The 23597-nt window shown below is 37.4% G+C and overlaps 1 protein-coding gene across 8 annotated transcripts in view; it reads left to right on the plus strand.

Moving 5' to 3' along the window:
* The window catches only part of diaph2 (diaphanous-related formin 2), a 505065-nt gene that overhangs the window by 6414 nt on the left and 475054 nt on the right, over positions 1-23597 (plus strand). For 7 of the 8 annotated variants that reach the window (XM_065273074.2, XM_065273073.2, XM_065273078.2 and 4 more), the window contains exons 3-4: positions 19907-19939; positions 20971-21147. In XM_065273074.2, coding sequence (XP_065129146.2) covers positions 19907-19939; positions 20971-21147 — 210 coding nt within the window. The remainder of the gene's footprint in view (positions 1-19906; positions 19940-20970; positions 21148-23597) is intronic. The other variant, XM_065273077.2, reaches the window with a different exon arrangement.

The raw sequence follows: 23597 nt of genomic DNA on the forward strand, positions 1-23597 counted from the left end.
ATGCTTATTCAGGGCTTGACATTAACTTTTTGAGGAACTTGTCCTTTGGACAAGTAAATTTATGTTTCTCTTGTCCATGCACAAAAGTCACTTGTCCGGATAAAGATTTATAATATAATTTATTTTTTGTGTTTTGCTAATCAGTGGCGAAGCCAGGGATGTTTCATAGGGGTGGCCAGGCAGGGGCCAGCAGTTACTCTGGGGTGGCACATTAAATCTCTATCATCCAACCTTAAAATACTTTTAAGTATTATAGGTGTGTTAATCACAATGATGTATAACATACAATTGCTACAATACTTTAATTACAATTAAAAATGAATTGAGATTAATATACAATTTATAGTCATAATTCAACCTCATGTTTTTTATACTATTTAATCAAATAAAACACTTGAAATTTCCCATTGCTGAAAAAACTATAGAGACCAGAAAATCACGTGAATTATGTAGGCCACTGAAATGTATTTTACTAAGATTCATTTGGCTGCTTCTTGCTACTCTTTCTGAAGAATGATGCTATATCTGCTGCCTTTCTCTTCATTTTTCCCACATTTCAATGATTGTCTGACATTAAAAGACTAAAGCAAAACATTAAAACATTACCATGTTTTAAAAAACGTATTAGGGTTAATGTATCTAGATTATCTGTTATATATAAAATCAATCTTAATCCAGCATTTACGTTGTAATGTTTGTGTGGGATTTTTTAATGTACAGGGACGAACTCTGTCAGATTCAAATCGGCTGTCGCGCGGTGCGCACCGCACTGAAAGAGAGATTCTCATTATAAAACAGATTCTTAAACAAGATTTTAAGCCCATTATGTGTTTTAACCGAACTTTAGAAGAGAAAAAGTAAGGACTTAAATAGGCTTTTTTTACACACAGTGATGAAAACGTGGTTGAAGTGTAGAAACATCACTCTCCACTCCACTACATGCCGTCCCGCCCCACCGTGTTCGGCGATCAGGTTTCATGCGCGCGCAGCTTATTTAGTAACAATAACAGCAAGGTGTAAACGTGTGTATGTGTCGGCGCGCTGCGCTCTCTGTTCAATATTCCGCTCGGTGTTTAGGCTGCGTGTTCTGCTCTGTCGTTAACAGCACATAACGTTAAGTAACATTGTTTGAAATTTAACTTGTCCAGTCGGACAACTAATTTTGTCTTACACTTGTCCTTCAAAAAATCCACTTGTCCCGGACAAGCGGACAAGCCTTGCAATGTCGAGCCCTGCTTATTACTCGCAGTAGAACCCAACCCACTTAAGTTAGGGATGGATGACCTAGCGTTATGATCTAGTCTGCTGCCTGGCCTGGTTTCAGTATTACACATTCTGTTGCTGATTTGGTTCCAGGTATATTCCCTGTTGCACAACTCAGTGTAATTACGAAGTCCTGAACTTTTGCTATTACACAACAGCTGTCGTTAAAGGAAGTCGTCATGCAGGGTGGAGATACAAATCCTAAATAGTCTTTTCTTTAAAGTTTTCTTTAAGTTTGTGTGTTTCGGACTTTTGCCTTTTATGGTAAAAGTTCAAATCAGTATAAAAACACACTGTGGCTTAACTAGTTAGACTGGATTAATGCAGAAAAAGAAAGTTTAGCAATTTACACAGTGAACAGTTGCTCCAACTATGGGATTGAAGTCTGTGAAATTTTACAATAAATTCCAGCATTGAACCTTTTGGGATGGATTTATTTGAATTAGAGCCATCTCTGGTCTTATGATAAATCTGTCCTGAGCTGGATTAGAGGCAGGTTATAACCCCTGGAGCATGCAAAGCGTTTTTACAGAGCGTTAGATTTCTGTAATGCACTGGGGCTAATCTGTACAGTTTTATACCCAGAATCAGATCCACAGGGAGAAAGATAAACACAAGCGGAAAGACTAAGAATGCACCATTTGTTTATAGTGTTTAGAGAGGGTGATGACATCACAGAGCTTCTGTTTGGTCTATAGCCTTTGTTGATGCCACAAGTAAAGACAAACAATTTGAGTTTTGTTTTTCAGTGTTGACTTTCAAATTAAGTTAGTAGTCCTCAATTATTTTTTTGTGGTGAAACACCCTGTGTTTTTTAATGTTTATGAATATTGATCCAGCAGTTGTGAAATGTCTAGATATCCTTACTGATTTATACAGCGGGAATCTGTGATACCAAATGAAGTCCAATAATTGGAATTCTGAACATTCCAGAGCAGATACTGAATGGAAGTTTACCTCTGTTAAATTCCATTACAAATGAATGAATCTCTTAAAATAGAATATAAGCCTGTCTGTGGTTACATAACGCTGCAATGGAGCCCAGCACAGCACGTTCCTTTGTACTCATGATGTAGATGACTGAAATGATGAAGACCTTTGTTAGATGTGATGGTAAATTGTTAACAAGAACTTTGAATGACCCTAGGCTACTTGTGCTCAAGTTATGTCAGACCAGAATTGGGTGAGTGGTAAAGCCCATGTTATAGTCGTGTGTAAGGTCTACGCCAAATGTTATCCATAGCTCTGCTTAGCCTGACGCCCACCTTGCCAAATTTTAAACGGCACATTAGTTCTACGCGGACCGCAAGCGCTGTGATTGGTCCACTAGAACCCCTTCCGTCAGGTTAAAAAAACCTGCATCATAAGTTTTTCCATTTGCGACGGTAAGAACAAAGATGGGCCAAGATGAGGAGTGATTTGATTTACCTGAAACTGCAACAAAAGTCGCTGTCTATTTACTTTAATCACTGCTGGTGTTCTTTAAAATATACACAACAAGCTGATGCTTCTTCTTTGTTTGTGGGTTGCTGCTTCGAAAATGACGTCATGCGGACGGCGCGCATAAGCGGATGTCCCTAGTAAACTTTCGGCTTACGCCGCCACGTCTACGCCGTAGGACCTACGCACAACTATAACGAGCCCCTAAGGCTAACGTGGAAGGGCCTGATTGCTCATCTTTATTCATCATGAGGTCTGAATAGGCAATAGTTAACTTGTTTGCCAATTAATGTTTAAAATAATTATTATGCCATAATTATTATCATCATAATTTCACATTAACATTCCTGCTTAACCTCCATTTGTGACATCAACATGCATTTTGTGCTTTTCCCTTCACGATCGAGCTTGTATTCCGCCTGGCTCTGACTTCTCGGGCAGATGAGCTTGTAATGTGTTTTTGTCCACAAAAACAAGTGGTTTTTTACTCATAAATGAGTAAAAAATAAGCAGATAAATTTATAATGAAACGATTGCCCCACCCATGATAATATCTTGTAATGGCGCTCTCCCAGGCTGATGATCTCACTATGAACAATATGGCCCAACACTAGTTCACATGACTGAATTTCTTCTCACGAGAAAGGACCTCTCCGAGGCAGCTGTGGTTTGTTTTACTAGAACAAATGTATCTTTGCTCTTCAGGGACTTTGATAGTTTTTTGGCCTGTAAGTTCTCCCAGGCCAAGTAAAAAATGTTGACTGTAATGTTTTATTTGCAAATGTGTCAAGGTTGTTTAACTTGTTTAACAAATGGGTTATCTTAGTTATTTTAAAATCTGATTCGAGGTCTTGGTGCTTGCTATTTTAATTCTCAAACCAAATAAGCCCATTTAGAAAAGCACTGTTGTACTATATTTTATCACTAAACAAAATATAAACTATACTACAGTGTGTACTTAATCTTCAAGTGCCATTTGATATTGGCATACAAATGAAGTACAAGATATCATGTGTACAGCACACTTGGGTGGATCTGCAGTTGTGACACAGATGAACAGTCACGAGTTAAAGCAAACTAACTGCATTTGCATCAGTGTAAAAAAACAACAACAGTAACTGGAACAACCCCAACCTAAAAGTTTCACATAATATAAGCAACATAGTGCACTGTGGTTATGTTTTTTTTACACATGCATGTTCAGTGTTTTCCGCAGGATTTTGAAAGACTGTGGTGGCGGTGATGTCACACGGTAATTACCATATATGTGACATCATCGTGTCATGTTTGCGTTTTATCGAGAAACACTAATGCTAACCTTTTGTTAAGCCATGATAAACTTGATCAGTTGTCTTCTTTGTCGGTAACATCCATGGCTATTAACGTTTACCTGAAAAAGAAAGTACACGGGGGAACGCACAGTGAAAACACTGCCAACTTTTTACTTACTTACTTATTCATTTAGCTGACGCTTTTATCCAAGAGAGAGAGAGGCGCTCACAACAATGAATTAAGCCGTTTAAAAAAATGTAAATCGTAATCATGAAAAATCTATGTGTGGCGGCCAGTGTTGATTCAGTGGTGCGACACCACGAATAAATCAATGTATGGGAAACACTGCGTGCTCTTATGGATCAACCATTTGGGTGTGGGTCTATAGCTGGCTGTTTTAACTTAAATAAAGGCTTTGGCATCTTGGAGACCAAAAGGAAGTAAAACACATGTTGAGTGTCGGACGGACACAGGAAATGAAGAAGGGAAGTGCTTTAGTCACAATGGGGGAAGCACAGCCTGACCATTCTGACATCATCCTTACAAATATATGTTTCTGGCAATCTACAAGTGCTCTATTCATAATACACACATTGTGATGTTATGAGGCAGCCATATCAGTTTTGAATGCTCTGAATGTCTCTTATAATGTTGTCTTTCCTGATAAGCTTTTCCATCTTAAATCCATCACATTTTATGGTTGTTCACACCAACGTATCTCTGCTTTGTGTGTTCTGTGCCTTTAATCTGGAGAGCGTTGCATTTTTCATAGAAACATAAACATTGGCTCAGTTTTCCTGAAATAACCAACATGCCAAAGATTTTTTTCCCATGTAAAGTCAACAGAGTTCTAGGATGTATTTTATGATGCCCGCTCTATTGTTTATAAGTCATCAGTTATTTCCTCTTTGTGCTGTATGAAGACACTTTTTTATGTTATTTTTAGAAAGTGCTTGTTTCATTCAAATTAGTCTTCTCTGAATGTTGAAAACAGTTTAGCCTTGTTTGACTGACTTAATGAATAGAGAGTTTCTTTTTCTATACATCTGCCCTGCTTAGCAAAGTAATCTAGTAACATAGATGTGTAGTTTAGATTCAATAAAAGTTCATCGAAAGTTCTGAGAATTATAGACAGGTGTCAGCTAGACAAGTAACCATTACTTTGGCTAAAATAAGTCAGTTTCTATAAATCTTGCATGTTTCAATTGAACTTAAACCTTCTTAATTTAATTTAGTACATTATTCCAAATAGCATTATTTGTCGTTTGTTCTTTTATCTAACTGCGAACACTTTGCTATCTGAAAGTTGTGCAATAAAGCAAACTGCTTTCTCTGATTGTAGTTGTGGTGTGTGTGAATTAGGGTTTACGATAGTAAGACATATGGCAGATAGTGGCTTTCATGACAATAGTTGGTATATTATTATGCTATTAATATCATCATAGTTAAACATTAATATGTTCGCACTTGCGACAACAATGCACACTGCATGCTTGTGAGCTTCTCTTTGCGTGAGAGAGCACCAGAGCTTGAAATATGAACGGATATGACATTTCCTTGCACTAGAGAGGTGGTTTTGTGCATATGGGTTTAAAATCAGTGAGTGACTTGTTCCCGCACTCCTTGACATGCAAGAAAATTCAAAGTGCCTCTGCATCAATGACAAGCTTGGATTAATGGCATCAGGTTTAAGAAGGTTGCGGTGGCGACAGTGTTACTAGCTGCCCTCAGAGTAAATCAACTTCTTTTTTTTGTCCACCAATCCAGTGGCTTAAAAGTAATAAAAGGACATTATAACATTATAAGAATAAATAAATGAGTCAACTTTTGCCATGCTAACTGATATTATCTTGTATCGGCGACTCACCGGCTGACGATAGGACAATCTCACCATGGGGCAAATCGGGCAACACTTGTGTAAATGTATCATTTGTTTGTCTCAAACTTCTTGGGCCCATTGCAACACTAGCTGCATTTACATGGACAATTGTAATCGGTTTAAATGTTCAATCCGAATGAAAATGTCCCATGTAAACACCTCAATCGGAATAAAAAGAGCCAAACCGATTTAAAATCTAATTGGTTTGAAAGGGGTGGTTTATACCTTTTGTATTCACTCAAAAGGACATCCCTAGTGTACCTGTGGCTCACGGCACAGCGCTGATACAGTACAAAGGAAAACTGTGGACTTTGGACGGTCTGCAGCACCAGTTGAAGTCAAACATGCTTTTTGGGCAAACATGAATGGGTGTTTTTGCTGCTGCTTGATAATCAGCGTGGCACAAAGCTCAGTGTGCTCGTCGTTTATTAATTATGACCTGAAATAGACGCACAGCGATTTTAGGATGACGACTTGTATGCCAGGGCTCAACGCAAAACATTTTTTATACTGGCCCAATCAGGCCAGTGGTTCATGTTTTGGCCCCAATAAAAAAATTCAGTGTCGCATATTTAAAAATAATAATTCAAAAGTCAAATATAATTGTATACATATACAACAGACATGTTCCAACGAAAAAAGGCTCCCAACTTTTCTGCTTTACCTGTAAAATGACAGTAAACTATGCAAAATATTAAATAGTTTCTTTCATTGTGTTTTACCCAAGTAAATGTCTGCTTTCAAGATGTTAAATAATATACATTGATGAAAATATATTTCAGTGACTGTGGGTGAAGCACTGGCCCGATCGGGCAAGTGACAATACTTTTACTTGCCCGAACGTCTCTCACGCTTGCCCCGGGCCACCGGGCAGTCCTTTGTATTGAGCCCTGTATGCGTATCTTGAAACGGCACGAAACTATATTTGTGCAAATGATCAATTCTTTGATTTGAAGCTTGTGCCATCTAAACACGCACATTCTTCTGATCGCATTATTAAGTGTTCATGTGAAAGCTACAATAGGATTTGTTCATCAGATTGATTTCATTTTCCTGTTGGGCCAAAAGGTGTCCAAGTAAACTTAGCTATTGATTCATTTTCTTAGTCATTCAGATTGGTCAAGAGAAAAGTTACCTCTTTATTAATTATACATAATTACCAAATTTATTAATTACACATAAATTTGTCAATAATTTATTTGAGACACAAAGAATCATGTCTCATTTAATAGCACTATATAAACAATGATATTATTGCTTTCCTCCCACATGCATAATTATTTGTGCTTTCATCAGACTGCTTTTGCCCTTAGCTAATGATAGATAGTGTGAACCTGCCAAAGCAGCAGTGTGATTTCTGTTCTTTTTGGTGTGTAATGTTTGAGGTTTAAATGTCACTCATGTCATTTGAAGCACATTAACAAATGTGCCACCAGCCTTGTAAAGTTAGTGATTTGCCCACACAAGTTTCGATGACACGGATAGGAAGACCTTGGTGGGCTGTGTGATGTAGTAAGAGAAAAACTTAGCACTTAATCTGACATTTAGGTATTTTACACGTGGCTATTACTGTGTAGCTTCACAAAACATGAAATGTAGGGAGTCATATATAGTGCACTGTAGTTGTGAACTGTAGTTACAGGGAATGAGCTGCATACATTTTTTTGAAATGTTGCTTTGCATTACTTAAAAATATATACAAAATGTTGTTTGGAAAAGCGAAATTGAGTATATGTATCTGAGTAGCCTAAATTTAGTACATAAGTGGGTCTGTAAGACTGTTTTTACGTTTACTGAGTTCATGATGTGAATGTCTTCTTGGTAAAGCAGAACATGTGCAGAACGTGAACTTTCAATTTGAAAACATGGCGAAACAATGCATTCACCCTGTCTTGTATGCCCAAAGAAGCTAATTAAATATTTCAAAATCTTTTTTATATATAAAAATTACTTTGGACGAGTCATTTTCAAACAATAATCATTTATAAATTGTGAATGTCAACTATGTAATTGTATAACACTATCATACATAGTAACTCAGTGGATCGTGGTTATACTGGCCTTTCAGTTCTTAGTCTCTGTAGTCTCTTCCTCTTCTCCCTGTCTAAAGTCAATGCTTGACTCAAATCATGGTTTTAACTGCATGGGTCATTTTGAGATTGAAGTTTAAATAACTCTAATTGTGTCTAACTTGTATGCAATGTTAAGTTGTGTTTGTTAAGCAAAGGAACAAAAGTACTTGTGGAAAAATGTTGTTTTACACATATTTAAGTAACACACCATGAATGACATCATTGTTTTTCTTGTTCAGCTGTAAAACGGTTAGATGACACAGTCTCCCAGTCTGTTTGAATGAAAACCACAGCACTCCAAACACCGGAAAGAGCTTAAGTCTGTATATCATTAGACAGATTACATCTGCAGGCCTTGCCTACATTCCGATAAGCCATGGATTGAAAATAAAGTGGGAGAGTCAGTTACCTCTACTGCTGCTTGATCTCACTTTACTTCATTGAGAAAAAGACGATGTACTTCATAGTTGTAACTTGTGGACTGTAGAAATATCTGTGCTGGGATATTGTTGATATGATGTTAACAAACCAGTCTTTACACGTCTTGCATAACCACAAATGCCTGGGCAATGCTGTTACACTGTGTTTCAATGCACATAATAATATTGAATAATATGAACTGCAGATTGCATCTGAACTGTCTGCATGCTACTGTCGACCTTTAAAGCAGGGGGATTAGGTTACAGCTGTTCTCATGACCAATTCACTTACTAGTGAACTCTGAGTGTAAGGTTATAATAAATGAGTACACTTCAGCTTAAATTCTGAGTCAAATCTAAATAAATAACAGAGACTAAAGATTTGACTGGCAAAAAAATGAAGTACAGGGCTCAACATAAAGGACTGTCCGGTGGCCCAGGGCAAGCGTGAAAGATGTTTGGGCCAGAACTCTGAGTGTAAGGTTATAATAAATGAGTACACTTCAGCTTAAATTGTGAGTCAAATCTAAATAAATAACAGAGACTAAAGATTTGACTGGCAAAAAAATGAAGTACAGGGCTCAACATAAAGGACTGTCCGGTGGCCCAGGGCAAGCGTGAAAGATGTTTGGGCCAGTAAAAAGTCAGGCCAGTGCTTCACACTCAGTCACTCAAATATATTATTTTCATTAGGGATGCACCGATATGGAAATTTTGGCCGATAACTCTTTATATTTGGGGACCGATAACCGATATATATTTAAGCACTATCGCTCGAGTAGGAGTGTGATATAGCTCTATATCATCACGGCTGTGATTAGGCCAGAGGCACGAGGCCGTAGGCCGAGTGCCGGAGGCAATCACAGCCGTGATGATATAGAGCTATATCACACGACTCCGAGAGCGATATGGCTTTTATACAACAGTTCGACGGCACACGTTTGAAAAACGAAAACTAGAAAACAACAACGGAGTTATTTTAAAAGCCTCTTTGTTTGAGAACTACTTCTTCCGCCACGGATTTGAGGGCGGCCAGAATGACAGGTAAAACTTCCGGCTGCTTTGAATCTCATAATAACTCAATGGACGGAAAAGCCGTTACTTTATATTACCGTTTCTTGGTCACAAAGTGTAGTTTTAAGATTAGTTCAGTCGAGAATGTATATGTATTATATTTAAATCTGCAGTCGATTAGTAAAGATAGCGCCTGTTTGAACGTTTGCTTACTGAGATTCGGTACGAATGAGAACCAAAGCATGAACGGACGTCTGTGTTCACTCGCTCCGCTGACCACCGCCCTCTCTGGGCTACATCTCTGACAGAGATACCCTGGCTCTCGTGTTGGCCTTGTTTGTTTATGATCGTCAAAATGAGACCAAATCAGCAGTATTTGGTGTCATGATCAAACTATTTCTTGTTTTTTTTATTCATATTTAGTGTCTTTTGTGTTGTTATTGTTTTGGCGTGAGGTAAAAGTTAATAAAACTATACTTGTATAACGTTACTATTGCTTTCTCATTTAATCTTAACGCGATACGAGCACTCGATTATTATTAAACTTTGTTCTTGTCAGTACTATACAAAACGGTTTTTTATAAGTGTCAGAGAGATGTTTTTGCATGCTGCTTATAAATATACCAGTGGCGATATCTCATAACATGTTTTAATAGTCACGTCACGATAAAGTAAATGATCAATGTCCACATTTAAAAGCTGGGGTGCTTACCTGCAGTTCCACGGTGTTTTCGCGTTCTGATAAAAGATATAGCTCCAGAAAAAAACGAGTGTTTATATTCCTATTTCCAAGTGTTAATCGTCCACACGATGTGACAAGACATTTCTCCCATTAACTTTAACGTAACATCCAAGAGCGCTGATCTTTGACAGAATAATTACTTCCGATTGGGGATTCACAGACTGATTTATGAGCAAGTAAACTAATGAGACACACGGAGAGTGATTCAAAACAGCGCGTCTGTGTTTTTCCATTCAGAGATGAGCCTGCTTAGGACCTCCATTCACTAGGTGGCGGACTGATACGAAAGGTGATGCGGTTACAGTGCCGTTATCAGCACAATATCGCATAGCTCTTAGCCAATCAGATTCGAGAACCAGAAAGAACTGTTGTATAAATATATATATATATATATATATATATATATATATATATATATATATATATATATATATATATATATATATATATATATATATATATATATATATATATATATATATATATATATACAGTATATATAGGCCGATAAATATTCATATTAATTTCACAATGAAAAACTCCCAGACCGTGGACATCTTGTCTTTGCGCTAGACTAGCATACTCTTCTTAAGCCCACATCACGTGTCATCTTCGTGCTATGTCACAGAAAGCACCAATCAAAACTCCACATGGCCAGCAATGAGCAAGTGAAGTGGTTCAACAAACCGAAATAATCCATCATTTATCGGCTTTCATTTATCGGCCTAATTTTGCTATCAGACCGATAACCGATAATATTAAAAATAAGCAGTTATCGGCCGATAATGATATGTCGGCCGAAATATCGTGCATCCCTATTTTTCATCAATGTATATTATTTAACATCTTGAAAGCAGACATTTACTTGGGTAAAACACGACGAAAGGAACGATGCAATATTTTGAACAGTTTGCTGTCAGTTTACAGGTAAAGCAGATACATTGGGAGACTTTTTCCGTCTGTTGCATATGTATACAATTATATTTGACTTTTGAATTATTATTTTCTTATGTCATTGACATTTTTTTATTGGGGAAAGTGAAAATTTTGGCAGGGCAAGTGAAAACCGGAACCACTGGGCCCTTCAGGACAAGTATAAAAAATCTTTGCCTTGAACCCTAAAGTATAATAAAGCATGAGTACCGGCTCTCCTAAATTTTGCCAACATCAACATTATGTTTAGGGTTTAATTTAGGGCTGCACGATTTGGGTAATTTTTCCCATTGCGGTTATTGATGCTAAAATTGCGATGTGCGATTGCGATTATACTAAATGGTATCATGAGTCAACTTGATGGGTTTTAAAAAAAATCCACACACAGTTTGGCTAAAATTTGTATTTGTAAAACTAGAAATGTTTTCGTATTGCCAAGTGATGTAGCAACTGCTCAGTGTCAGTAATCCTAAATCCAAAATACCGCCATACAACAGACATAGAGTTTTTTTTTAGCTACCAGATCACAGTCAACCTCCTCTGCATTCATCTTCGCTCTGGTATAAGTGACGAAGCACACCACACACGTACATGCCACACGTGCACTGCCGTTTTTGTTCATTTTTCTTTCTTTTTTTTAAACAGCAAGGAAAATCATCAAACTGTTATCAGAAAGTTTGTGTTAAAGCTCCAGTGTGTACTTTTTTTAGTTAATTCTTAGCAAAAACCCATGTTTTCTTCCAAAAGTATGTGCTCATTCATGTGTAATTACTTCCACCCCACTAATGAAAGTATTCTCGTAAGTGTAGAATCTGCTATTTAAAATACATACCGCCGTAGCGCTCTCTGGCTGAATCCATGTTGTGCCTCCATCTTTGAAATACATTCGCCGACGAGGGACATTCCTGAAATTCAAGCTCCGCCTTTCGCGCTTTCAGAGCACACTCAAGCTGGCCGCGAGCTGAAGCCTACGGAGGTTGCATGTGTAGGCGGTATACGTCATCAAGACAGTCTTATTTCAGAATATTAACAATTATAAAGCTGACATTTATTCTTAGTTAATTGTAAATTGATGTAATATGCTTATGACTTGCGAATGTAATGCTCAGTTAATTTAAATAAACCAGGCTTGATGACGTATGCAGCCCGGATATGCGACCTGCGTTAGACTGAATCCTTCGGCCGCACGCCGTGATAAACCTGCGATCTAATGCTTTGAAAGCCTGTTGAAGAACTATTCTCGAGGACATTAAAACAAGTCGCCAAGGAAGCGAAACAGGGATTTTAAACGACAACGCGACAGGAAAAACATCAAGACCAAAGTCAATATTGGAGTTAGTTTTCCAAGATGGGGCTCATTGGACTCAAGTTACTTTCTATCTTCACCACAGGTAATTCAGCATATTCGTTTACATCTATACAGTTTATGTTGTAAACTTGAAGTTTTATAGTTCCTTGGCTAACTATAGCATGGGTATGCGTAACACTTGTTAGTGTAAACGTTCATGTGGTTTAATGTCTTGGAACAGCCACACGCCGTCTCTCCGCCCATTTATGTAATCTGAGGTACTGAGATAAATGTTTTTCATCTTTTCTGAACTCTAACACAAACACACGGTGTACAGCGCTATTTTTAGCCTTTCATTGATAAAAGCGTCTGATCTGCGCGTCTTTCGTTTCATTTTACAAGCGTGTGAAAGTTGAGCGATCTTATTACCAATATCAGAGAAAGCTCTTACATATACACGGACATGTAACGTTTACTTAAACATAAGCATTGGACTCTGACATATTAGTTCGCGTCCATTTAAACCCGTCATTACTCTAGCTCATGAGTAAATGACAGGAGAGGAACTGGTCCACAGACCATCTCCTCAGTAATCTGAAGAGAAGCGGTCGAAAATGGACAAAAAGAGACCGATTTAAACACCAAGTGTAAACGTAATGTCTCTCTCTCGTCCACTTGTGATCTGATCGATGAAAACACATCTTAATACCAAGTTTAACAGCCCCTGTGATATTTTTCCTCGCGTGGATGAAAAAGGAGTGTCTAAGCTACGTTTATGATTGCTTTTTGTAACTTATGTGATTTTAAGCGGACATATCATGACAATCAGACTTTTTACATGTTTAACATAAATCTGTGTGCTTTGACGGATCACAGGCAAAGGACAATGCAAATTGTTCATTTTTTTCATTGCTTTTGCTTTAGCTACTGGAAGCCATGTTAACCTTGGCATGACAGGGCCACCGTACTAGTTAAAACGCGTTCCGAATGGGGGGGGCTAGAAACTAATAATCAGTTGGTTGTCATATAGAGCTTTACCGCTAGATGGGAGTAGATCCTACACAGTGGGGCTTTAACAAGTGCACACATTTATTTATTTAATATAATTGCAACATTTTGCTGTCATATAATTGCACAGGCTGACATCGCGATTGCGATTGCGATGCGATTAATTGTGCAGCACTAGTTTAATTATGGTTGGGGTTTGGGGTATTTTAGGATTTTTACAAAAATGTTGTCCTTAGGTCAGCACAACACAATAAGTCCTTAGGTCAACACAATAAGTTGCCCTGAGGACATCTCTCACTCTCACAAAATCAGGTCGAGCTAGTGTACCCTGATGTGTACGCTGTTTTTACCATAGGAAAAACTTTGCTATTGGCAGTGTAAAAATATGATTAATAATGCTTATCTTAATAAATAATTACTAGGACTGTGAGAAAATTGTTGTCAAATTAATTACATGGAATGGTTATTAATAAATCACAATGAATTAAATAATGATCATTTAAAGACATCACATTATTCTGGCAGAACAAAGCATAGAATATATATAAATTATAAAGGTTTGAATCCCAGGAAACAGATAGGCTTACATGTCCTAAAAAAAAACTGTTCACCCAGAATGATTGTTGGCTGTTTTTGTATTTGTTTACATTTTTTTCACAAATATTGCACTAAATTGATAGCCCTATTGTAGATTTATAGCTCCAATATTAATTTTTTTATTATTAATAATATGAATAATCCTGAATCTATGCATTAAAATAAGAAGAAAAATCATTAAAGTATTTCCAGTTGGAAAGCAGAATAATTAATTTACCTGACATGTGCCATTGTCACCATGTGTGCTATCACTATTGTGTCTTTTCCCGCTGGACCATTGTTTGGTATCCTGTTAGCTTGTAGACTCTGTTGGCAAATATATCCAACAATTAATGTTGATTCTAGCAGCACACAGTAGTGGTCAAAGCTTTTGTGAGCTTTCCACAATAGTACAGCAATGCTGATATTTGACCAAGGTTGTACTGGGTTTTACTGTACTGTAGGATTATCTGCATCTTGATGGTCCACAATGAGCTGCAGAGTCGGATCTTATATATATAATAATAATTTATTTACCTAACCTGATATTTGTACTGACAGTGTATGATAAAGTCAGATGAAGGGTTGACCTACTCTCCATGTCTCTGTATTTAATTAAAACATCTCAATGTGAAGTGTGCAAGAATACAAGGAGCTTTTGGCTGACGAGCTCTGTTCTCAAGATGGTGTGACTGCAAGTTGCCAAGAACTGTTAGAGGTTCAAATGCTCCTTTGTTCAGGTATAATTATGACTAATTAGAATAACCGGATTTCCCAGGAAGCATGTGCAACACCTTTTTATTGGTCTTCTGCTTCCATTTTCTAGTTTCCAGAATGTTTCTAAAAATGGCCTGTGAGGCAGATGGTGTAATCTAGCGGGGAGGTACTCTATCTTCTTTAAAACATTCAGGGAAGTTTAGGAATGATTGTTTTTGTATTGATTGAAGAGTTGTTGGTTATGTTGGTTGGTTTGTGCCACCTAGTGGATGAACATATAATAGTTCCACATGTTTGTATTGCACTTGCATTTAGTAAATAATGTGTTAGTGGAGCTCTCTGGTCTCCTGTGTTCACAATTAGTTAACATAATCATTTACTTGCGCATAAGTAGCAGCAATATGTGTTGACCTGTGCTACTGCAATTTATGTCGCTCTCTATTAAGGGGCCGGGGGGGCTGTGTTAATAATGCTATTTTGGGGTTTTGGGAGTTCTGTAATGAATAAAGCTTTATTTTGATAAAGAATTTAATAAAGTTCTGTTGTCCTGAAGATATGTCATTAACTCATAATGCAATATTTGCCCCTGTTGACTGTCTGATGTGTTGTCTAGCTGCAATATTAATGACCAACCCTGGAGTCAAAATGCAATTATGTGAAGTTGTTAAGTTGTTTTTAATTAAATTTTAGGATTTTAATTAGGTTTAATAACAAATGCACGTCAGTGTTATATGGAGCCTTAGTCTACGAATCCTCTTCAGGCCGTTGGATCTGTAATACAATAATCCCAATTCAGTCATTATTATTTTAACAATATCTTTCCGTTAAAACAAGTCTATGCAAGCAAGTTTGTTTTGGGCTTTAGATCTTTAGAGGAGACTTTAAACCTCTTTATGACACATTTACAGTATTAAACATCCTTTGTTATAAAAGTTAGTGTATTACTATATACTATTCACTCCCATGACACGCCTCAATTCTTGTTAACTCTAATCACACTGCCCTTCCCACCTCAGCTTTTGCCAAGTCAGTGTGCATCCTGCAGCCCTGGGGCAGTGCGATAATGGCTAGGTAAGAGCAGGGCCGGGGGGCTGAGTGATAGTGTTGGATTTGCCGGAATATGAGCAAACCTGTGGGAAATTTGCCTTTGTTGCAACTCCTCTGTAGATTTCTCCTCATTACTTTTCTTTTCCTGCCGCACAGTAATATGAAGTCTCATCTCTACCCCTATGTTCTCTTTCTTTAAAATCCCTTTCCCTGCTGTGGGAGATAAAATGCATATTTTTTAGAAGAGGGGAGAGGAGGAAGAAGTGTTGTATAATTTGTATTGGGTGAGGTCAGACTGTCCGGGATTGAATAGATCTTTAATTCAGTGCATGGGTTAGCTACCTTCATGCAACGAGATAGTTAATTTAATAATAATAATAATAATAGTAATAATATTAAACTCACACACTCAAAGCACTTTACATATGAAGGGGGATTCTTCTCAACCACCATCGATGTGCAGCATCCACCTTGATGATGTGACGGCAGCCATATTGCGCCAGAACACCCATCACACCCGGGCTTATTAGTGGAGAGGAGACAGAGTGATAACGCCAATTAGTATATGAGGGGATGATAAGTAGGCCAATGGGCAAGTTTGGCCAGGATGCGGGGGCACACCCCTACTCTTTTTCGAAAGACATCCTGGAATTTTTGACTAGGGTCAGGACCTCGGTTTAACGTCTCATCCAAAGAACAGTGCTTTTTGACAGTATAGTGCCCCCATCACTATTCTGGGGTGTTAGGACCCACACTGACCCACACTGACCATAGGGTGAGCCCCCCTCTCACTAACACCACCAGCAGCAACCTAGCTTTCCAAGGAGGTCTCCCATCCGAGTAGCTACTGACCAGGCTCAAGCATACTTCGATTCAGTGGGCAACTAGTCTTGGGCTATGGGGTGATATGGCTGCTGCATATAATTTATACTCATGACTATTATTGCACATCATCCCCCCTCCCTTATAAGTATTACACTATGCTTATAACCCTCACATTGATTCTTGACAGCTACAAAGTAGGGGTGGGCGGTATGAACAAAAATCCATTTCACAAAATTATTCATTTTATTTCATGGTAATGGTATATTTCACTGTGTATATATGCTTTTCAGCTTATATATTTTTTGGAATATAAAAATTTGAAGAAATGTGTCACTTACTATAGCTTTAACTAAATGCTCACCACAGTTTTAAAATTTAGGCAAGTCAGTGTTAGTGTTAAAGTGAAAATGCCCAGAAAATAACCACAGATTTAGTCTCGATAGACAGAATCTGTTTTTTAAATCATTTATTTATTTTATGGACGTTTAAAGATATAATATGCATTGTATTTTGTATTCATTCATACAGTCAGGGGCGTCCGTTTGTGTAGAAAAGTGGTGGGGACAAAAGATTAGATAAAAAACATTACTGCAGGACGGAAAAAAATATTGAATAACGGTGCATCAAAAATGGGCATAGCGTAGGCCAGTCAACAACAAGACCCTCAACAATGTCGACTGAACACATGTAACAGTCCCTGCAACACCAGCTCAACCGAACAGTGCCAAAGCACCATATCGTAGAAAACACAGCAGCGCATTTAGTCAATGATTACAATGAATTTCATAACATATGTAAAAGAAAACACACCATAAGCATACAACGCAACATATGTGACCCTGGACCACAAAACCAGTTTTAAGCATCGCTTGATTTTTCTGAACATTTTTACCAAATGCTTTCAAAAAGTGGTGGGGACATGTCCCCAGCGTCCCCAGTGTAAAAACACCTATGCATACAGTACATTTGAAAATAGGAAATATTTAAAATGAACTGGAATGAATATATGCACAAACACACAGGCAGGATAAATAGCTGTATATGATAGATGGATCGATATGGATATTATAAATATCACAGGTGCTACGAGGCGATGACCATGAAGTCTGTTTTATGGAGGTCTTGTTTCTCTTTACTTTCTTTTAGACCTTAAACATTGCATCTCTTTCTCATCTTTCTGATCAAAGATGTCTGTATATGATCAAACAGCGTGTCAAACTACATCGCTCCAGCTGCTAATGCGTCACTGATATGAACGCGAGTTTTGTCCTAACTTGCTTAAAGTTTTGAAAAGTTTAAAACTATTAGCATTAGGTACGAGAAGTGCTTTCTTTATTTTGCGATGCAGCTCATGTGTGTGACTTTTGTGCCAAGCACAGAAATGGAGAAAGAGAGAGAGAGGAAGAGACCCACGGTGCATGGATTCAGTGGCACTTAATATGAAATAATAGAAATTACTCATTTATTTGTTATGAGTGGATTATTTTACATGTTTCTCTGTCACACTCAGCCTTAACATGGGGGAGTGCATAGTTAGCCACGCCCAATTATGTACTTTCTGCGGAATAGAAAAATCTGTTTCGTCTGACATTTAATTTCACGGTAATGGAATATACCATCATACCGCCCAGTAGAGCTTAAACAATATATATGTTTTGCAGTATTCCCCCGATATTTAAGCAATTTGCTATTATCGGGTATCTGTTTTGTAAAATCGGATTGACCGATAAACGGCACCATCTTGTGGCCATTTTAAGAATTGTGTGCTGGACTGCCATTTCATCACCGTGTCTGAGGAGAGGAGACGACAACAACAATTAGGGCTGTGCAAAAAAAATCGCCTGCGATTCTCATGCTTGTTTCATCAGTAAAGCTGGTTCCGTGATTAGAAGTAAATCGCCATCAGCTGCTTTCAGATGGAGCGGCATTTATTACACAGATCCTTAGTTCACCGAGAAGCTAGGCAAAATCGTGTTCAAAATCGAGGAAAATCGACTCAGATATTCTATGCGATAATCTATGCAGCTTGGCTAAGAAATAGAGACAAACTCACTGAGTCACGTATCAAATTCTGACGAAAATAACGGCGTCGATTTACATGAATGAAACAGATATAAATGAATGCTTGTGGGAAATAAAAACGCTGAATTAAATACATTTTTCTGCTATTTAAGCTCATCAATAACCTCATAAAATTACGTTTATGTTCACTCAACATGTTGCAGGCTGAAGCACAGCCACCACATGTAACGTTACACTTGTCACTCTTTGCTCTCCATGTAGCCTTATTATATTAGTACTATTAACATTTACTAGCAAAACATTACTTCGCTAAAAACATCTAAATATAAATGTCTGTGAAAATTAATTAATTATTACCTCTGTGAGCTATCGCAGTTTGTTTCAGTTAATGCATAAATACAGCCATTTTATAACAACAAAATACTGATTATTCTGACATAAAATACAGGTTAAGAAATGCATTGATATATAAACTGTTCTGTTTGTTACTTTTCTGTATTGTCCAATGTATTATTTCAGTGATATTAATTATTAAATTAATATTATCCAGCGACCAGCGAGTTATTCTGTACTCTTTTAGACCCCTCTATTTATTACCTTGCATGCAAAGAGGAAGTGATTGTTATTATTAGAAGGGCTTATTCAGTTTGGTAGTGTTGTAGTAATTGTTTTAAAAACAGAAGTATAACGGTAAATTGGTTATCAGGCACATAAGCTTCCAAATATTTAGTATCGGTTATAAAAAAGTCAGTATTGGTTGATCACTACCGCCGAGGCCTAGCACAAAAAAAAGACAGAAGTAAAAGATAGAAGTAGTTCTAAGTTGGCTTTTTATTGAATGTAGTCTATATTTATCTGTTGAGAAATGCCTTTACAAGCACCTGTAAGAGCTGTGATTGTTTTGTTTGTTTTTAGTCAGGTCAGATGCACACAAGGGTCATTATAGAGGGGACATTATTATAAAAATTATGCTTAGGTAAAATTACAATTATAAGAAACCTTATAGTGAGACATCAAAATCCTTGTTACTACTAGTCATTAATTGCACTAAACTGTTTTCTGTGTCATTCATCACAACTGCCAAGTGACTTTCATGACCCACTTTATATCACTTTGCGAACCACAAGTTGGGTCCTGATCACAGTTTGAAAACTCCTGATCTAGAAGAAACTTTTAATGACAACGGCCTGCAGACTTGCACCGACAGCGGGGTTGACTGTCCATGCTTTATTTAGTTGTTTGTTCATGGTCTCCTCTCCTGCAAGATTTTTTCAGATATCTATCTTTAATTGCATGTGGTTATGGTTTCTGTAAGCCCTCTCTATAGCACACATAAACAGCGGTTATTCCATTGGCTCTCATTTCTATGTTGTCCCTTCCCTTCAACAGAACATACACATTAAAACATTGGCTGATGACATGGTAAGGTGTTTCTCTTTTATTTTGTGTGCCTTTTTTATTCTTGTCTCATTTTATTCTCGTCCTCATCTTCACCATGACTGCAGGAGATTTGTTAAAGTGAAGTGATCGGAAAAGGGAGATCAAAGACAAAATGCAGAGCAAAATAGTTTTTCTATCACCTTTTCATCAGGTCTGTCATAATCAATCAGTCTAAAGTGCACTTCAGGTCAGTACGCTGGAGTTCAAGTCGACACATGGCAACTTGATGCAATCATTTAAGATAAGTTGTCAGACCTTGTCTCCTGTTTGACTTTGGTCTCTCCTTGAACACTTCAGTTTTAACAGTGTTTCTCCTGATCTTATAGTTGTCATTTGTTTCGATGTCATCCGTAAAAGCATGTTCCCTCCACATTTTCGATGACAAACTAACAGTGACTGGTGCATGATCTGTTTTTTACTCTTTCTAAGCCAGTAACCTGTGACTGAAACACTGGCAGAAGTCTCTTGCATTTCTCTCTAATTAAATATAACCTTAATATGCTGTAGTCACGTCTACCCATCTAATGTAGTTCAGAATGCTGTCTGTGAAATTGTCTCTGTATTCAATATGACTGTAAATTGAATATGAACAAGTGGAAAGATGCCACAGGTAAAACCTCCCTTGTGCTTTAAATAGAGAGCATATGCTCCTTTAAAAATGCAGATTGAACAGGTAAAGTGACAAGTGTGCAGGTAAGGTAGATGTCAAGCTTTATGCTTTGAACTGTATTTTTAAACTTTTAGTAACTACACAGAACTGTCAGTTTTTTAGAAAGCTAGCACAGCATTTACATTCACACGTGCTGCTGAATTTATATGTTAATCCAGTTTAACATTTGTCCAGAGGTGTTATGCTTTAAGAATGTAGCAAAGTAAAAGATAAACACTTTAATAAAGTATAGATACTTGAAAAATGTTCTTGATTAAGGTAAAAAAAATACTTTAGTACTTAACACCTCTGCATTTGACATGTCGACAAGTTTTTTACTTTGCTCAAAACTGTGTTTCTCCAGCGTGACCGAATCACCAGTTTTCGAAAGCAAGGCACGAAGAAGGAGAAGCTCCTCATCCAGCACCCCACGGACCCTCTCTCCCCCCAGACAGAGCTGCCCGTGCCCCAGCCACTTTTTGACGAACGCTCATGGAACCTGTCGGAGAAAGAGATCATTGACCTATTTGAGAAGATGATGGTGAGTTTTTTTTTTTTACTTACTATGAAGAGTGATGATCACATTTGCTATAAGCCCCAGGCATTGAATGACCTCAATGCCCTTTTTGACTGATTCACATTATTAGCGGTTGCATCTCATGCAAGAGTATCCAGTTAGTCCACTAAGCAACAGTGCACAGCACTTTTCAAAGCAGGCTAAACTAAAAAATGTGACTGACTGCAACACTTTCAAGTGCCTATATAATTGGGTAAAACTGTAATTGCCAATATAATTGGATTATATTGAAAGAAAAATAAATGATTGAAAGTGTGAGGTGACATGCTTATATCAAGCAACATTGACAAAGTTAAGAAAGTATTTTTTATACAGTCATTTCATACTGCTCTTTGCAGTCTGTTTTGATTTTCAGACAATAACACATACATTCTTTTTTTCACAAGAACATAGAATTGAAACACACACACTCTGATGCTAACATAACAGGCACATAATTAAATGGCTAAACACAACCATTTTCCCTCGTGCCTTTTTGCTGTAGCTAACAAAGTCACATTTTCAATGCACAGGTCGTCAAAGACCCAGTGTCTTTCTTCCCATCACGTCTGCTGTCAGTCATGAATGGGGAATGGGACGTGAGAGGTTTGCGCTCTCTGCTGACAGGTTGCATTAACCGAGCGTTGGCTCGGCTTGACACATGTTCCCATTCCCCCTCTGGGAGAGAATATGCATTAGCTATCTCGCATTTATATGCATGGATCTCTTCACTAATTCTGTCATCAAGTGTGATATGTTGACAGCTGTCAATAGAGGATCCAGTAGAGAGGACAGAACTATAGTTACGAACAGTGAAAAGTGGCATAAAATTGTCTAAACAGTTTTATTATATTCGCAGTAAGGGCTGAATGCACCATTCACCTTTCTATTAAGTTCCTGCTCTGTTTATCTGTACAGAGACACACATACTCTAATTCCCAGCGGACAGAGTTTTTCTCTATTTGAACTTGCAGTAGTTTTGGTCTAGGAAAGTCAAAATAATAAAACCTAGCCACAAACCAATAGGATTATTTCTTAGACAGGAAAATGTTTTCTATGTATTAGTGTATTTTGGGTCAGAGCTTTTATAACCTGCGTCTATCATAGCAAAAGTCTTATAGTCTGTAATTTTGATTAGACTGCTTCAGTTTTAGTGAGATTTGTTGTTTGTATACCTGCCAACTATTTCTGCACCTGAGCATAATGGCTCTTTAGTGCATTTAAATGTACTCTAAACTGCCTTCTAGGTTCTACAGTGAGTTGTATAAGCCATTAGGTACTGTAGATGCCGTTCATACTGATAATCAACCTTCAAAAGATTTTGCAAAAGAGGTTGTGAAATGGACCGTTTAACAAACATGTTGTTTAACAATAGAATCAGACATCTTGAGAAAATATCAGTGGGGTTAGTAAATACAGAGTGAGGATTTATAATGGTGTTGTATTTGGAAAATTGCAAGAGATTTTCTTAGCTTTTTGAAAATCTAGCTATGCATGTGACGGTGAAAAACTAGCTTAAAAAGGTAAAATTATTCAGTAGGTTTCTGATATGCTATAGTCTGCTAGTCAGTCTGATTCTATTTTCATGTCAAGGACAAAAAAATTATAAATGTCCATGTTACTGTAGTCCAAATCAAAACCTAGTCGATAGTATTTTATGTCAAACAGGCTGAAAATGTGGTCATATTGACTGAAAATCTTGTCTTTCATTGAAGATTTGAAATCGAATAATAGAGGAGCCCTCTTGCGTTATGTTAAATCTGATAGGGATCATTATTAAGCATGCTGGCGCAACATATGTAGCATTTCCTCTCTACACTTGAAATGTGTGAAGATTTTTTTTTAAATTCACCTTAAGGTGCTTCACAGAAAGTACATTTTTGAATAATTAAACACGTTTATTTTGGGGTAAACAATTATCTTACTTTTAGTTTAATTGAGTGTTTCTGTATCTCTGTTGCAGGGACAGAATTATTAGGGGGGCCATGACTTTTTTAAGATGTAAAATAAATCTTTGGTGTTCACAGAGTACACATGTGAAGTTTTAGCTCAAAATACAATATAGATAATTAAAACATGTTAAAATTGACACTTTGCAGGTCAAAGCAAAAATGTGGTGTTTTGGGTGTGTCCTTTAAAATGTAAATGAGCTGATGAAATTCAAACACTGATCGCAGTGATGGTGGTTTGTTGCAATTGAAACTCAATTGTGCTGTGAATTATTTTCTCTCTCCCTCTTTCTCTCTGCACTAAATGGCTGTGCCGTGGTTGGATAGTGCAGATTACGGGGCAGTATTATTATAATAAGATCACCTTATTGACATTATAAGGAGAGCCAAATTTCAATGACCTATTTTTTCACATGCTTTGGTTTACCAAACCTAAGTTACTGGGTTGATATTTTTCAAATTTTCTACGTTGATAAAAGCACTGGG

The sequence above is a fragment of the Paramisgurnus dabryanus genome, chromosome 16 (assembly GCF_030506205.2).
Source record: "Paramisgurnus dabryanus chromosome 16, PD_genome_1.1, whole genome shotgun sequence".
In the NCBI taxonomy this organism is placed as follows: Eukaryota; Metazoa; Chordata; class Actinopteri; order Cypriniformes; family Cobitidae; genus Paramisgurnus; species Paramisgurnus dabryanus.